General features: G+C 52.8%; 6 protein-coding genes across 6 annotated transcripts; 1 reads left to right on the forward strand and 5 right to left on the reverse strand.

The window, feature by feature from the left end:
• Window positions 1-176: 176 nt before the first annotated feature.
• Window positions 177-3,040, reverse strand: DACRYDRAFT_19686 (AAA-domain-containing protein). The gene is made up of 6 exons (XM_040771617.1): window positions 2,732-3,040; window positions 2,555-2,677; window positions 2,267-2,504; window positions 1,960-2,219; window positions 1,442-1,907; window positions 177-1,393 (listed from the first exon to the last, which is right to left on the reverse strand). Exons 1-6 carry the CDS (start codon window positions 2,950-2,952, stop codon window positions 215-217), a joined length of 2,487 nt encoding a protein of 828 aa, XP_040633500.1. The 5' UTR covers window positions 2,953-3,040; the 3' UTR covers window positions 177-214.
• A 225-nt stretch (window positions 3,041-3,265) lies between these two features.
• On the forward strand, window positions 3,266-4,815 carry DACRYDRAFT_92535 (uncharacterized protein). Its single transcript, XM_040777083.1, has 3 exons — window positions 3,266-3,364; window positions 3,416-3,972; window positions 4,023-4,815. The coding sequence occupies exons 1-3, from the start codon at window positions 3,311-3,313 to the stop codon at window positions 4,726-4,728; spliced, it is 1,317 nt and encodes a 438-aa protein (XP_040633501.1). The 5' UTR covers window positions 3,266-3,310; the 3' UTR covers window positions 4,729-4,815.
• A 102-nt stretch (window positions 4,816-4,917) lies between these two features.
• On the reverse strand, window positions 4,918-6,191 carry DACRYDRAFT_103553 (uncharacterized protein; the record flags this gene model as incomplete). Its single annotated transcript, XM_040767777.1, has 2 exons — window positions 4,918-5,801; window positions 5,849-6,191. The coding sequence occupies 2 exons, from the start codon at window positions 6,189-6,191 to the stop codon at window positions 4,918-4,920; spliced, it is 1,227 nt and encodes a 408-aa protein (XP_040633502.1).
• Window positions 6,192-6,461: 270 nt separating this feature from the next.
• Window positions 6,462-8,222, reverse strand: DACRYDRAFT_13211 (peptidase S28; the record flags this gene model as incomplete). Its single annotated transcript, XM_040770966.1, has 3 exons — window positions 6,462-7,577; window positions 7,627-7,955; window positions 8,012-8,222. 3 exons carry the CDS (start codon window positions 8,220-8,222, stop codon window positions 6,462-6,464), a joined length of 1,656 nt encoding a protein of 551 aa, XP_040633503.1.
• Window positions 8,223-8,987: 765 nt separating this feature from the next.
• On the reverse strand, window positions 8,988-10,961 carry DACRYDRAFT_44260 (MFS general substrate transporter; the record flags this gene model as incomplete). Its single annotated transcript, XM_040774558.1, has 8 exons — window positions 8,988-9,283; window positions 9,336-9,563; window positions 9,614-9,712; window positions 9,770-9,894; window positions 9,956-10,080; window positions 10,138-10,463; window positions 10,549-10,678; window positions 10,740-10,961. The coding sequence occupies 8 exons, from the start codon at window positions 10,959-10,961 to the stop codon at window positions 8,988-8,990; spliced, it is 1,551 nt and encodes a 516-aa protein (XP_040633504.1).
• A 1,694-nt stretch (window positions 10,962-12,655) lies between these two features.
• Window positions 12,656-14,614, reverse strand: DACRYDRAFT_113275 (uncharacterized protein; the record flags this gene model as incomplete). Its single annotated transcript, XM_040769600.1, has 5 exons — window positions 12,656-13,066; window positions 13,119-13,343; window positions 13,391-14,071; window positions 14,130-14,217; window positions 14,268-14,614. 5 exons carry the CDS (start codon window positions 14,612-14,614, stop codon window positions 12,728-12,730), a joined length of 1,680 nt encoding a protein of 559 aa, XP_040633505.1. The 3' UTR covers window positions 12,656-12,727.
• Window positions 14,615-14,635: the final 21 nt, after the last annotated feature.

The raw sequence follows: 14,635 nt of genomic DNA on the forward strand, positions 1-14,635 counted from the left end.
AGCAGACGGCGAGGACGAGTCGGTCGAGGGCATACGCAACCGCGGCTTCAGTTGCTTCCGTGTCCGCGCATCGCTTCTCTTTATCCGCGGCGGAATAAAAACAGGCTGCGCACAAATTACAAGTCGCCAGTCGAACAACTAATCGCTGCACTGTTGTGAAGAACATGTTCCCCATTGCCAATACCTCCCGAATGCGTACATCTAATACGAATAATTAGACAATCATGGTACCTGGAGGAGGCGCTAGCTGCATCAACGCCTGCACCAAACGGTCTGCCACCGCCTCCGGTTCCTGCCGTGCCATCTCTACAACGCTCAACAACTTCTTGATACCGATGTTCAAATGTCCTTCTCCAGTAAGACCTGCCTGCCTCAGTTTCTCCATCGCATAACGATACTCCGCCTCGGAACCGAAAAGCTTCAATTCCCGGATCACCGTGTCCAGGGCTTTGGAGTCAGAGATTGGCGGCACGCGTATCTCAGAGTCAAACACGTCGGCCATCTCGATTTCCGTAATCAGGGGCCGGGATGAAGTAGTTGCAATGACCAAAAGGCGGCGCTCTTTAGGTGGCCGCTTGCCCATCAACACCGTTAGCGTCTGGACGACACCGTTGGAGAACCTGGGCCCGATAGACACCCAGTCAATCAGCCGTTCGATCTGGTCCACAACGATGACACTGAGAGGGCTCTTGTAGCTATCGCTGAACGTTTTCGCGATTGCAGCAATCTTTTGACTTTCAGAGAAGCCAACCATCTGGTCGGGTGAGATGATCTTGATGAAGGGGAACTCGCTGGCCATGGCGATCGTAGCCGCCAAAGCGGTCTTGCCACTCCCAGGAGGTCCGTGTAAAAGAATGCTGACGAGTGGTGTACGTTGTGATGTCCGCACCTGCTCGATGAAAAGTCGTCCGTCATTGAGGATCTCGTCCACAACGGCGTCATAGTGGATGATGCCATTCTGAACGACAGACGAAAGCTCCTCCTCGGAGATACCATACAATGGATGTACTTCATCGAGGGCTTGCAGGAAGTCGGAACGGTTCACGCGCAGGTCCTCAATATCGTCACCAATGCCAGCCATGGTGCCGACCTTGACGTGCCGGTTGAACGCGAAAGACGACGCGCTCTTGATCAGACCGTTGATCTCGGCACCGCTGAAATTCTTGGTGACCGCTGCGAGCTCGCCTAGGTCGACATCCTTGTCCAGGACACCGTTGGTACGCATTTTGGATGTGTGGATGTTGAGAATCTGCAGTCGGCCTCTCTCGTCAGGCAAGGAAATCTCCATGTGAACCTCTAGACGACCGGGCCGCAGAAGAGCCTCATCGATCATATCCAGACGGTTGGTCATACCAATGATGAGAATGTTGTTGAGCTGATCGACACCATCCATCTATAAAGAAATATGAGACATATACGAGGGACAACACAAGTTTCCCACCTTGGAGAGAAGCTGGTTGACAACAGAGTCACCAACACCAGTACCGTTATTTGTCGAACCACGCTGCTTGCAGATGGCGTCCAACTCATCAAAGATGATGATATGCAGGCCGGAATCCTCGGCCTTCTCCTTGTACTCCTTCTCCGCATCTGCGAACAGTTTACGGATGTTCTCCTCACTGGCGCCGACGTACTTATTCAATATCTCAGGGCCGTTGACGATCTTTGGCTCGCGCGCATTCAACATCTTTCCAATTTGGCGAGCCATAAGCGTCTTTCCAGTACCGGGGGGGCCATATAGTAGGATACCCTTGACGTGTTGGATGCCCATTTTCTCAACCAGGCCAGGTGGGAAGACACGACTCGCGAAGGCACGACGGAAGATGGCAGTAAACTCAGAGTCTAGACCGCCAATGCCCATATCTTCAAACTTGAAGTTGGGCGCAAGAATAGCATTAGGTGCTGCCCTATGTTGCCAATTAGTCAAATCCCCGAAAAGGTAAACCGAAAAGGATGTACTTCTTGGCAGATGATCTGATTTTGATTGCACTATCAGGCGCCTTCATAATTGCAATGTCAGTCTGGTCGTTCAGGATGCCGAAATGCAAGCTGGAGGCTCCTACGGCTCCAATGGAGCCACCTCGTGCTCGCTGGCCTTTCTGGGGTTGGAGGGATCCCAGGTCAACCACATGCAAAGACTTGACCCAGACCTTGAGGACATGTCCGTGGTAGTCCCATATAAGGATCTGGCCAATTGAGATGATGAGTTCATTGAATGCCTGTTCACCGTTCAGCATGATACAAATGAAGAGAGCCATCTGCATACTCGGATGAACGACCTCGCCATGTCCTCTGAATCGAACTGTTCCTCAACATCTCTGCGCTTTGACAGGTTGAAGCCGACCTCAAGGTCGAGCCCTCCGAGGTAGATGCTGGGGCCAAGATCTGCAGGATTCAATGGCTCAAGCTCGGCCTGGTCACCCCGTGCGGAGAGAGCCATCCATTGACGCTGAATAGATGAGCAGCCCACTTGACCTGGGTGTATTTTGCCGGTGTCATCGTATCTAGTTGCGATATTAGCGTCTCTTATTACGCATGGAATATCCAAACCCACCGGAACTTGACGGGGAACTTGCGATTCATGTACGCATACTGGACGCCACGCCATTCTTGGGGGTTAACAATAACGCAGTTGGATAGAGCCAACTCATCGTTTGGTGATGTTACTACATGGACGCTGCAATTGTCGCTTCGTCAGGGCGGACCAGGTGGAAAGGAGTCATTGACTCACACAGAGTTCCCTCCTCCGTTGGGTTCCGCATAATGCGTGCCCCCACCGCGCTTCTCGTATCCCGTATGCACGTAGGGTGTTTCATATGGCTTGGTATTGCTCGAGAGTGGTGCAGACGGAGGATTTGGGGAATTACCATAGGGCGAGGTGCGCTGTGGAGGATCGTTTGGGACGTATGAGTAAGGCTGCTGCCCTTGACGAGATGGTCCTCGACCCCACATGGCGTTCTAGTGGCAATAAAAAGTAAGGATCGCCGAACAATAAAGGTATCGAACAAGAGGGGTAATTATACAAAATATCGGTGGTGATGGTGATGGGCGCTTCGTGAGGAGGAGGCGTGGATACGACGTGTGCGACGGTGGAAACGGTTTTGAGGATCACACACATGTCAGGCGCAGCACATGGTCAGGGAGTGGCTGTGCACAAGGGAGCTTCTTTATTCTCGGAGGCATTTCGACGTGAAAGCCGAAAAAAGTGAGTGGGCCATGGCAATCAAGTATTCCACGCACTAGTCATCGTTGTTGAGCGCTCAACAGTGAACAGAAGACGTCGATATCTCTTTCTATCTGACGGCTCAACATGGCTTCTGGAGACTCGGTCATCATATTTTCTGAGGGAACTTTCCAAGAACAGGTCAGTCAGTCGCGTGCAAAATGCAGAGAAAGCCTTGACAGTATGGCGTAGATTCAAGAACTCGTTAACTATCTGGCACGAGGACTCTCACAAGATGACCGGATAGCATATATAAAGCCGTACCAAGATGTTCTTCTTACCCCAGCAGGTGGCAAGCCTATCGCAGAAGATGAGGAGCGGAAGCAACAGACCGTGCGGATGGTCGTGGCAGGCGTCAAGGGATTGGGAGAAGGGTCAGAGCGCGAGCAAGAGGGCTTCTTCAATCTCCTTTTCGCACACATCATCTCCCTCTGGCCAGCGACAGAACCGGGGATTGTGGAACAAGTTGACCCTCTACTGGCGCAAATCGCTGCTGCGCCAGGCCAGACATCGTCCGTCAAGTACCGTATTATATCGAACCTGTTCAACGTCGTACCGGCCTATTCTGCTGTGCGTCTACACGCATATAAGACACTGCTTCAAGTAGCATCAGAGAATGGAGAGGTCGGGTTGCTACAGGTATCGAAGAGCGACGTCGAGGGCTGGCTCGCGGAGTGGGAGGTAGGAGTGGACGAAAAGGCCACCCTGTTACTGCAAATCGCAGAGGCATTGGAGAAATCCGGACAACCGTACGTCACTAGTACCTGTGTTATATTCGTTTCTTACCTTGGTTTTACAGAGAGGAAGCATATACTTTCCTCATCCGCCGATTGACCATCCTTCCCCCAACAGACTCATCAGCCACTGACGTCGCATTAACCACCATCAGCAAAGCCCTCTCTCTTCCTTTTGTCTACTCCTTCGACGCGATCATGGAAGCGCCCGCCGTCGCCACCATCAAATCACATCCTCTCTTTTCTCTTCTTCGTATCTTCTGGCGCGGCGGTATGGGCGAATGGACCGAATGGGTTTCGGCGCATTCCAGCACTCTGGGCGAATCAGGGCTGGACAAGTCCGCATTGGAGAACAAGCTGCGATTGCTCGCCCTCTCCTCCCTCGCCTCGCAGTTCCTCCCCGACTCTCCCTCAGGCACGTCCGACATCCCCTACGCGTTGATCAGCAAATCCCTCAGTATCTCGGACGACGAGGTCGAGCCGACCGTAATAGCTGCTATCCGAGTTGGGCTCGTTGCTGGCAAGCTCAGCCAAACCACCAAGTGCTTCCGAGTGTACCGTTCCGCCGTACGAGCATTTGAGCAAGCCGAATGGGAACGACTCGAGGAACGGACGAACACATGGCGGGAGGGGCTCATCGGTGTGCTCAGCGTGCTCAAGACCAGGCGAGAACGACCGGCAACTGATAAGACCAGCGATAGCAAGGCCGTCGTCGAGAGTGTGGGCGCAGCTCTACTGGCCGAGGCTACGACGGTCGAGGCTGCGGCGTAGGTATCGTGCGGTGTTGGTTGGGCATGTGTAGCATATATGCAGTGTTTGGTATATATGTGCTTTCCGTAAAACGTAATGATACACATTACACATACACTCTGCTGGGCGTGGCCTACCGCGCACGCCTTTTACCGTATGTCACGCAGCTCACCAAACAGATCTCAGCACGCGTCGTACTGATGCATCCAGCTACCGTGCTTTGGGTCCATCTAGCCCATCCATGCTCTCCCAAGCATCATCCGCAGCGTCGTCCGTATCCTGCACGGCCGCCGCTCCCTTCTTGCCCAACCCGTTCGCCTTCACATCTTTGCTCCCCTGCGCTTCCCCATCGAATGGATCTTCCCCCCACTCATCCTGCGCGTTCCACTCCCAATCCGCGTTTCCCTTCGTCTGCCAATCCCCACTCGGCTTCGTCAAGTGCAGCTTTGGCACCTTAAAGCCAGCGTTCGTGCTCGACCCTGCGTGGTTACTATTCTCCCTCGATATAGGTCGGAGATTGTAGGACTCAGTTGTGCTCGAGCTGCGCCTGTCTGTCGGCGGCGGAGACCGAGTCGTCGTCGGTGCGCGAACCTTCCCTTCATTCCCATTCCCGCGCTGAGCTTCAAGATCGTCCAAGATCCTCTTTCCGGTTAACGTAGCTCCCTCATCATCAAAGTCTCTCTCCGGTACATCGTCGTACATCAACGGCTCGTGCAAGTCGTCCGTCACCGGTACGGGATTAGATGCGAACGGGATAATTTTGCTCATAACGATGCTGTCGATAAGCCAGAATTGGATGACATTCATGGTTATCGGAACGATTCCCATAACGAGGATAACTTGTAAGGCCCAGTTCGAGGCGGTCCACTCGAGCATCCAGTCCCCGAGACGCATGATTTCGGGTACGAGGGCGAACAGGCCGAGCACGATCACTTTCATAAACGCGAGCGAGAAGAGATAGACGACGAGCTGCCGGAAAAAGAAGGACCATTGAGGTGGGTTTCCATACTCTCCCGATACGAGCCCGGGTATCCGGAGTCGTTCGGAGAGAACATTCGTGAGGCCGTGCAGGGCCACATAGATCAGACCGACACCTGTACTCCTGTCAGCAGGAAAGCAGCATAATGTGACCCTCACGTACCGATAGTCGTATCTACCAAAATATTTACTAGATACCATGAACATGCATTTGTTTCGGTGCCATTGCTTGCACCGATCCAGGAAATGATGATGTTGGTGACGTGGACGGTTGCTTGCCCAATGACTTGCTTCCCCACATCAAATGCCCATATCCGCCATGCCCGCATCGGTCGCTCTCGTTGTCGCTTGTATACGAGGGAGAGAAGAACCAGCGCGCCCATGAATAGCTGGACAACAATTGCTGTTGGACCCATAAGAGAGCATGATGACGGATCTACTTGGAACTCCAGGGGCGACTGTCGAGGAATGAAGGTGTGACCAGGACGGTCAAAAGCATTGATCATGACGGATATGTAGCTTCAGCTAGTACCAGAACGAACAAGAAAAGCAATAAGGATATGGAGAGATAAAAAGGGGCGCGATGGTATGCAGGAAAGTGTGCTTGCCACAAGGGGGCGCTGTCAGGCTATTATGACCCCGAACTCGTCGCTGTCAGGGTCGGATAAAGCCGCACATAAAAACGGCAATGTCAATGCCGGTTTCCAGGCACAAACAATAATAACGTCATCTAGTTTGGACATTTGGTTTTAACAAGTCCATTCTTAAGAGTAGATCTACACGCAATGCTTCTCGAAGCAAGGCAACCATTCGCGCAGCGCCATGCTGAAAAGACCCATACCGGAATAGAACGGTTCGGTGGCAATGGGCGAATAGAACCCGACGGTGTGCAAGTTTGTATGGTTAGCGTCGGGCGTCAGTAGGACGCGCAGGTCCGAGACGTGCACCATGTTGGCGTGAGTGATGCCGAAGACATCGTTGTTCGCTGGTGGGGTGTTGCACTTTGGAATGACGGTCGTCACATTCCTGTGAGGTGCAGCGGGCTCAGGGGAATCCATTGTGACGCTGCGCCAGGGGTCGAATTGGCCATTGGTGAAAAGGATATTCGACGGCGTCATGTTCCAGCCACCGTATTTGTTGATCGCATCGATGTTGGGCGTCGACGGCATGAACCCGGTCGAGTTAGGGAAGTGTGTCATACAACCAGACTGGAAGCTGTCGTATGTCCTTGTGACCGAGATAATGTTGTGCGGGTTGTCGGGGTTCGCGCGCTGGTAGTAGCCCCACTCGGTGCAGTACTGCCATGTCCAGCTTTGGCCGGTAGGATCACTAGGCAAAGGAGAGGGAGGGAGGGAATCACGATCGAGCTCCCAGATTGCTGTAAGCCATGCATCCACGGCGCGATCAATCCCGTATGTTGCAGCAATTCCGGCCTCCGACGAGAGTGGTGCCTGGATGCTCATATCGCTGTTGTCCCACGTAAGGGCGGCCGTATCGTTCATGGTCTCCACCAGATCGCAGAAGGGGAGAATGCTAGCCTGGAATCCAAAGTACTGGTAGGAGCCAAGCGCAACACGTAGCTGGGATGCGGCAGAGCTCCAGGACAGGGCTTCAGCCTGCGCCCATGTTACCTTATCCGCGAGAGTGGAATTTCCTCCCGGCTTCCCGGCAGTCGCGCGCAAGATGCGATACTTTAGATACGTAGCATCGGTCGTGTTCTGTGCCAGAACGGTGTCGGTGTACTTGTTGACAGCAACCCAGTCGGCTGAGCAGTTGCGAGTCATGGAACGTTCTGCTTGGGCGTAGTATTGCCAGAAGTCGACCTGAGCCTGGACAACAGCACTGGAGGCCCAAACAGCGTAGAAAATTTCGGGATTGCGAACTCGAATAAGCTAATATGCTCAGTATCTGAGGATCGACCGGATGTTACGATCAACTCACAGCACCTCTAGCACCAGGATAACTCCCTCCAACCCAGATCCACGGCGTGTCACCCGGCTTCAGGCTGTCACTAATCCCATCGACTGAGAACTGCTTCGCAAAGAAGACGACGTCCTCGAGGGCCTGCTCTGTCGTAAGATACTGATACTGAGCACCGGCCGTGTTCGCGTTGACGGGGAACGGCAGACTCTTCCCGTAGTAGCGGTGCTCCCAGAGGATCGCGACACCGCCGAACTGTTTCGCAGTCTCCATGGCCGCAGATATGCCGTGGTAGTCTTGGAGGTAGTATTCAAGCAAGGGCTCGGCATCTTGCTCCCCAGAGTCGAACACTGGAAGCAATGTAAGGGTACGTCCTCAGCGGTAGGTGAATTGAAGATGTGCGCACAGACAACAGGACCACCCGGCTTGTAGTAGGTCGCATTGACCCAGTAGCGGTTCTTGTACGTAGCATTGTAGCCACCAAAGTGGTCAACAGGCACATCAACCCAGTACGGGCCAACAGAAATGCTAGAGACATCGCGCGCCTGCGGTTGCGTAGCGGTGGCACCCGCCGCGAGGGCAAGGCAGGCAAGACCAGGGAGGACTGATGCGAGCATGGCTGCTTCCAACAATGTCGACGCCGGTGACAATGGATCCTTTCAGCATTATATAGCTAGCTATCCATTTGGATTACGAATCTGTGAAAGAAGTAAAAGATAAGGAGGAAGCAAGTAATAGGCAGCAACACTGAGCGAACCCGGACAAACCCAAGTAATCCCTCCATGCTGAAGGTGTCGTTGCGCTTGTTTCTCCGTCTCTGGCATGCTAGCCGTTTACACCATCCCACTGGCTCGATAAGGCATGCTCCGTGCCGTGAACATTGCCTGATTAATGAAGTAATGATTGGTCAAAGTTGCAATTGTTTTCGGCATGGCCGTCCCGAGCAGTTGAGAGTTGGAAGATAGGCTTGGCTTCCCCTCGTGAGGCGCGTCAACACCTCGGACTCTCACCGGATCCCCTGCATGCGTCATTACACCGGCGCCCTTCTCTCTGGGGTTCTTCATTGGTGCAATATTGACTACGCTCTTACTTAAGCAAGTGTTCAAGCACCGAGGGAGCGCTATCATTGTGAAAAACTTATTCGTGCACGTGTAGAGCCGGGGACACGCCGGACTTCGTGTCTGCCCGGATTCGAGTTTTGAAGCCAGTATTCAGACTGTCGCCTTAGGTTGAGGAGAAGCACCATAATGGAGGAGCTTGCACCAAGTAAAAAATCGCGGTGCCAGAAAGTAAAGCATCTCATTCGTCAAGAGGATCATGACACATTATACAGGCTTCTTATGTCCACATCCACGTTTTCAAGACCGTTTCCCACGCTCGAACTATAACGTATACCTAAAATCGGGACTCTTATCCCCCATGCTCCTGATCTCCTCCTCGCTATACCTCGCGTGAATGCCCCCAGCAGCATCGATCTCCCTCATCATCTCATCGCGCTTTTTGTCGATGTGCATGTAGATGAGGACAACTGTTGGCACGCTGATGAAGCCGATGCCGACGAACATCAACTCGAGGGCATGGCCTAGTATGTAGCGTGGCGCATCCTGTGTGCGGAAGATATTCGAGGCGATCGCACCGGCGAAATTTCCGATGCCGATGTGGAGCGCCATTCCGGCACCTAGCCATGTCTGCGTCAGCTTGGACCGCGAAGGCTCATGTCACAGACGTACCTCGTTTGTACTGCCCACTCAAGTTGTTTCCCAGCCATGCTATCACGCCGGGGAAAGGCGCATAACTGCCGGCGACACATAGGAAGGTGCCAAAGTACTTCGCCCCACTGGGTGCGGAGGAGATGTTGATCCCGAATCCGATGGCGAGCATACATAACCCTGCAAGGATGAACGGAGAGCGAATACCATGCCGATCGGAGAAATGTGCGAAAAGGAGAAGGACAATCGCTGTGGACGGTTCAATGTTTTGACCGCAGGAACGCCTTGGGAACACGTACTGGCGAAGACGTAGCAGGGCACGGTCAGTAGCTGGCTGACCGCTGTGGAATACCCGAAATTGTTGATGATAGAGGGCAAGAACAGCGAAATACCGTAGACTGCCCTCCAGGTCAGTCGCGTTCCACACAACCTTGAGAGATCAGTGAAAGACTCACGAGGAGTGATTACAGACATGTACACCAAGATGTGTATGTAGACCTGCCAGTCAGTGAAACACTGCACCAGGTATCGTAGCTCAAAGTGCTCCTCCTCGCCAACACTGGAATTGTCGAACTCTGTGCTTCACATTAGCAATTGTCGACGTCCGCATTCCAGAGCGGCTCAGGAATGAAGAGGAAGACACACTTTTCTTCCACACGGCATACGCACGCTCCTCCGGAGTCAGGAATTTCGCTGTCACAGGGAAATCCACCAAAACGAAGAAGGCAAGGATGCCCACAAGGATCGTCGCCAATCCCTCCAAGATCTGTCTTTCTTCAGTTCTGCATCCCCAGAAGATGACACAACAAGACAAGAATCTTACGAAAATCCAGCTCCAGCCATCTTTTCCTCCCACACCTGCCATATGCTCAATCCCATAAGCCAACAACCCGCTAAATGCGCCTGCAATCGTCGCTGCACCGAAGAACAGTCCAATCCTATATTGCACCATATATCTCGGATACCACAGAGTCAGGTAATAGACGACGCCGGGGAAGAGACCGGCTTCAGCTACGCCTAGACAGACACGAACAGCGACGAGCTGCCCATATGTAGAGACGAGCCCCATGCAGGTCATGACGATTCCCCAAACGATGGCGATGCCGGGGAGCCAGCGCGAGGGACGGAATTTCTTGAGGACGAGGTTGGCTGGGCATTCGAAGATACAATAAGGCTACATATCCAGCAACAATGAGTCTTTCCTTGCCAACATTCAGCGTTGGGCAATAAGGACATACCACGAAGAACATTGTGAGAGCGATGTTGTACTTGTTCCCAACGAGGCCCAGATCGGTGGTCAAACCGGCAATCTTGGCATTTCCGATATTTCCACGGTCCAGGAAACTCAAGAGATACATCAAGCTCTATTTTATTCCAGAGAAGTCAGCACTCCTTCCGAGAACGAGGGATAAGAAGAGGACGTACGAGAATGGGCATCAGTCGCCGATCGATCTTCCTATACAGCCTGAGTTCCTCCTCCGGGCTGAGCTTGGGCGGGGGAGGGAGCGTTCCCTCCCCACCGAAATCGTATCGGGTGCCGAAGATCTTCTCATGTTCCTCAGGAGCGATTGCATGCTCGACCGTCAAGGTAGCTTCCTTCACGTCGGAAGGTTCGAGAGATGTAGGAAAGGGATTCTTGCCCGTCATGCTTGTACCTTGTGTTGAGTCGAATCCAAGAGTCACAAAAGAGGCTCCAACAGTATTCAAAGCTGTCGTTCCAGTTATACGCCGAGCCCAGGCACCAGAAGGTACGGCTGTAACCAGTGGAGGCCGCTCTGGAGCCTTCGGATGTTATAAGGCGCTCTGCACTTCCGCATCCCCGTCAAGCTTTGTTCTTCTTTCCTCCAGTTTGAGTTGATACAGGGTTTCAGAAGATATGAATATCGCCTCAGACCGCCTGCGTCACACGCGCGGCCCCGCGTGCATCTCCCGCCAGAGAAGTCAGGCAATCTTTCCTGAAGGGGGATCATTCGCCCGCTCCGTCTTCCCCGCAGTGTCCCCACAAGGAGTTCTTAAAGAATAGAACCAGATTGGAGTTGAGCACAAGGACCGTACCTTGGCACACGTAGCCGCTGTATTTCTGCTCCGCATGGAGCATGCATGGTCCGGTCAAAAAGGTGGGGAGATGTCAGGGTCACTGCGGGGCACGACGTGCTCTTGGCCAATCACAGACAAGTAAAGTCCGCGGAAGCGGGGGTGGCAGTGCCGGATATTGTCGGGAACTTAAATGCCGAATGCCGAACCCTATTGAATCTATTGTTGATCGCGACGATAGTGAAACGTACTTGGTTCTCAACTGAACACCACCACAAGAAGTTGAGAGTCACACGATCCTCAAGCCTATAAGACCTCTTTGTCAACCACTCCCCGAGTTCGACCGAACGACCTGCTATCCGAGGTCATCGATCGCGTCCCTGGGCCGGCTCTCTTGATACCATCCTTTCGCTCTGTCTCGTCTCCCGACCTCTGTATCAAATCACCTCACGAGCCCCTTACAGCGCTATTCTGTTTACCACCACTCGTTCCAAACTGTGTTACTTCTAGACACTGGCATGCCTGAGGTTGCCCTGTTCGCGCGGGGAGCTACCGCAACCATCACTCATCAGCGCTTGTAATCGACCGCGTCTTTTCGGAAGTTACCACGCATCGTAATTGACGCGACGTACTGACAATTACCATTGTTTGAGGGATGCATCTCTTTCCTCCTTGAACTGAAGGAAATTGCATTCACGCGGCAGCACTCGGGAACTGAGTCGACCCACTTGAAGGAGTGTCCGCAGATGAAGCGTTTGATCGTGCAGGAATTCTGGAAGGCAGACGTTCCTTTTGTGCTGCTGCATGCTTGCTTCCCAAATGTGGAGGAACTCATCCTAGTGGTGGCCACTGCACGTTGTGGCACAGGTTCCTTGGAGAGGATTGTGGAGCTCTGTCTACACCTGAGACGCGTCCTCCTTTTTCGCTATATCGAAGCCACTGGTCCAGGAGAACTAATGGAAAGCGCGGAGCAGGCGGCAGTAGTGGTTCGGGTGCGTGAGAGACACAGGTGGGTCAAGGAGGTCAAGCGTCCGCTGCAGATGCACCTGGTAGCAGGGATGTTTTAGATGGAAGCGATCAGGGATGGGAGGGCCCGGGACGCGGAGGGGTGGGAGTGGGAGTAGCTGTTCATTTGAGGCATCGGACGTGAATCATGCTGCACAGACTTTGAGGGTAGTTAGTTCTTTGAGGCGGTGAAATGGGAATGGTTGGTGCTGTCGAAATGTGCTCCTAGCGTAGCCAAGCTTACGGAGCAGAACAATGATGGCAATAAGAACGAGTGTTCTGAGTTTGGTGTTGATCCTTGAATAATCTCTTGGATGAGATCATTGTTCATTACAAGAAAAAATATATACTTGTAGATGTTTTTAGTCGAGTCTCTAATTGCGTTTTTCCTCTTCCACAGGGCTTACTTCTTCATCTCCCCCTCGCTGATTGCTCATATCTGGTACATAGAGCCCCGGCTCTGCCAGGCAAGGATAACCTCTCCACTCATACGTTTGTACAGGGATCCTTTGCTCATGTAACGCAGGATCAGGGGGCTGGTAAGCAGGTCCTTTGGGTCCGTCCAGGGAGGTGACCATCTCCCATCCTAGGGTGAAGAGCGACAGGGAGCCAACGATCGCAAGCGTACACGTGCTGGTGAGATGATCCTGCGGTGCCAGGGGAAGGAAGAGGGTCACGAGGGCTGAAATGACACGGAAGGAGAGCCGATACACCTGGTTGAAGTATCTGTCAGTCAAAATTTGTGGCGAGAAAGAATTCACCCACTTTTGGTAGCCATAGGACGCCACGTTCATCCTTTTCCCTTTCGAGCATCGACAATAGCCAGATGCCGAGCATGGCTGTCGCATACCCGCCACTGAACAACCAACGGAGTCCATCAGAAACGCCCTCATCCTCAGCGACAAAGTCGTAGGTTGTGTCGCCGACAAGGGTGAGGGCAGCGACAATCGGGAAGTGGAGGAAGAACCAAAAGATGGCGAACCAGTTGCTCTGTTCCACCTATTAGCCGTCATTGTGCGAGATCAACTGAGACTCACATGGCGGATAGGGTGTGTGAAAGTCCTGCAACCCGAACCATGCACATACAAAAGCTGGAATGAGAACGCGATCATGACGACAAATACACATCTCCATGCAGCACTAGGCATTCCTGTTCCTGCTGGCTGGCGGCTTATGACCGAGAAGAGGAATTCGCCCATAACTAGGGTGAAGAAATCGTTGAACCGTTCGATCTCGTGATCGATGGCGACGGCAGACGAGTACTTCAGCTTGAAGATCTTCTTGGTCCACTGGGAGTAGGCGCCAGTCCAGATCACGTACTCGCAGAAGACGGCGATGGCTGCAAGTGCGGCAGCGACCCGTACAGGGGCAAAGATCGTCCCAATCCAGAGTGAGAGAGGCACTGTGCACCAGCAGACAAAATGCGCACGGATCTGCACACGGCGAGATTTGACAAAGAAGGTGTAGAACAGGTAAAGAAGTGCGGTAACCATCCCGGCAACGAGATAAGTTGCAATCGCGGTGATTCGCCCTGCGCCTTCTCCGCCCTCAGCATTCCAGTTAAATTGGACGTCGGTCGCATTATTCCCATAGATGACCAGACATATCATGATGAAAAGGACAAGTAGACGTTGCAGAACATCGTCTGACCAGAACGAATTGAACAGCTCGCGGATATACGTCCAGATCATGTAAATCGGCGCAAATGTCAACACATACTAGAAGATTCAACTGTGCATCAGTAATCGTGAAACACAATCAGAGGGTTGGTCTAACTTTGGCCACGTGTGCCCCATCTGGATTTTCTACGCAGTCATGTGCAAGAACGGAGATTAAGCCGACGAATGTCAGGTCGAAGAATAACCTAAATCGTGTTAGTCGACAAAACAATATGCAGGATAGACGTATGCGTACTCAAGCCTTCCACTTTGCCTCTCCTCATTCTCTCTCACAAGTGTCTGTCCCTTGAAATATTGGAGCACCCTCGGCCTACGAAAAAGATACCGGCGTTCACGATGTATCCGAGCAGCCTGAGCGTCCAGTCTCTCAAACTCCAGTTCTGAATCAGCATTTGTGGCTCCGTCGGCGATCGCATCGAAGTCAATATGGTCCAATTGTCCGTATCGCAGATGATGTGCGTGTTGACCGCCATGGGAAGTGGTGTGATGACCTGGCTCTTGAGGAGGCTGAGAATGAGAATCGTGGCCAAGCACTGCTCTAGACGAGCTAGCCTCGACGTTCGTTGAATCGGTCACGCTCATCGATCCACTTCAGCGAGGAAA

This window comes from Dacryopinax primogenitus (assembly GCF_000292625.1).
Source record: "Dacryopinax primogenitus strain DJM-731 SS1 chromosome Unknown DACRYscaffold_1, whole genome shotgun sequence".
NCBI lineage: Eukaryota > Fungi > Basidiomycota > Dacrymycetes > Dacrymycetales > Dacrymycetaceae > Dacryopinax > Dacryopinax primogenitus.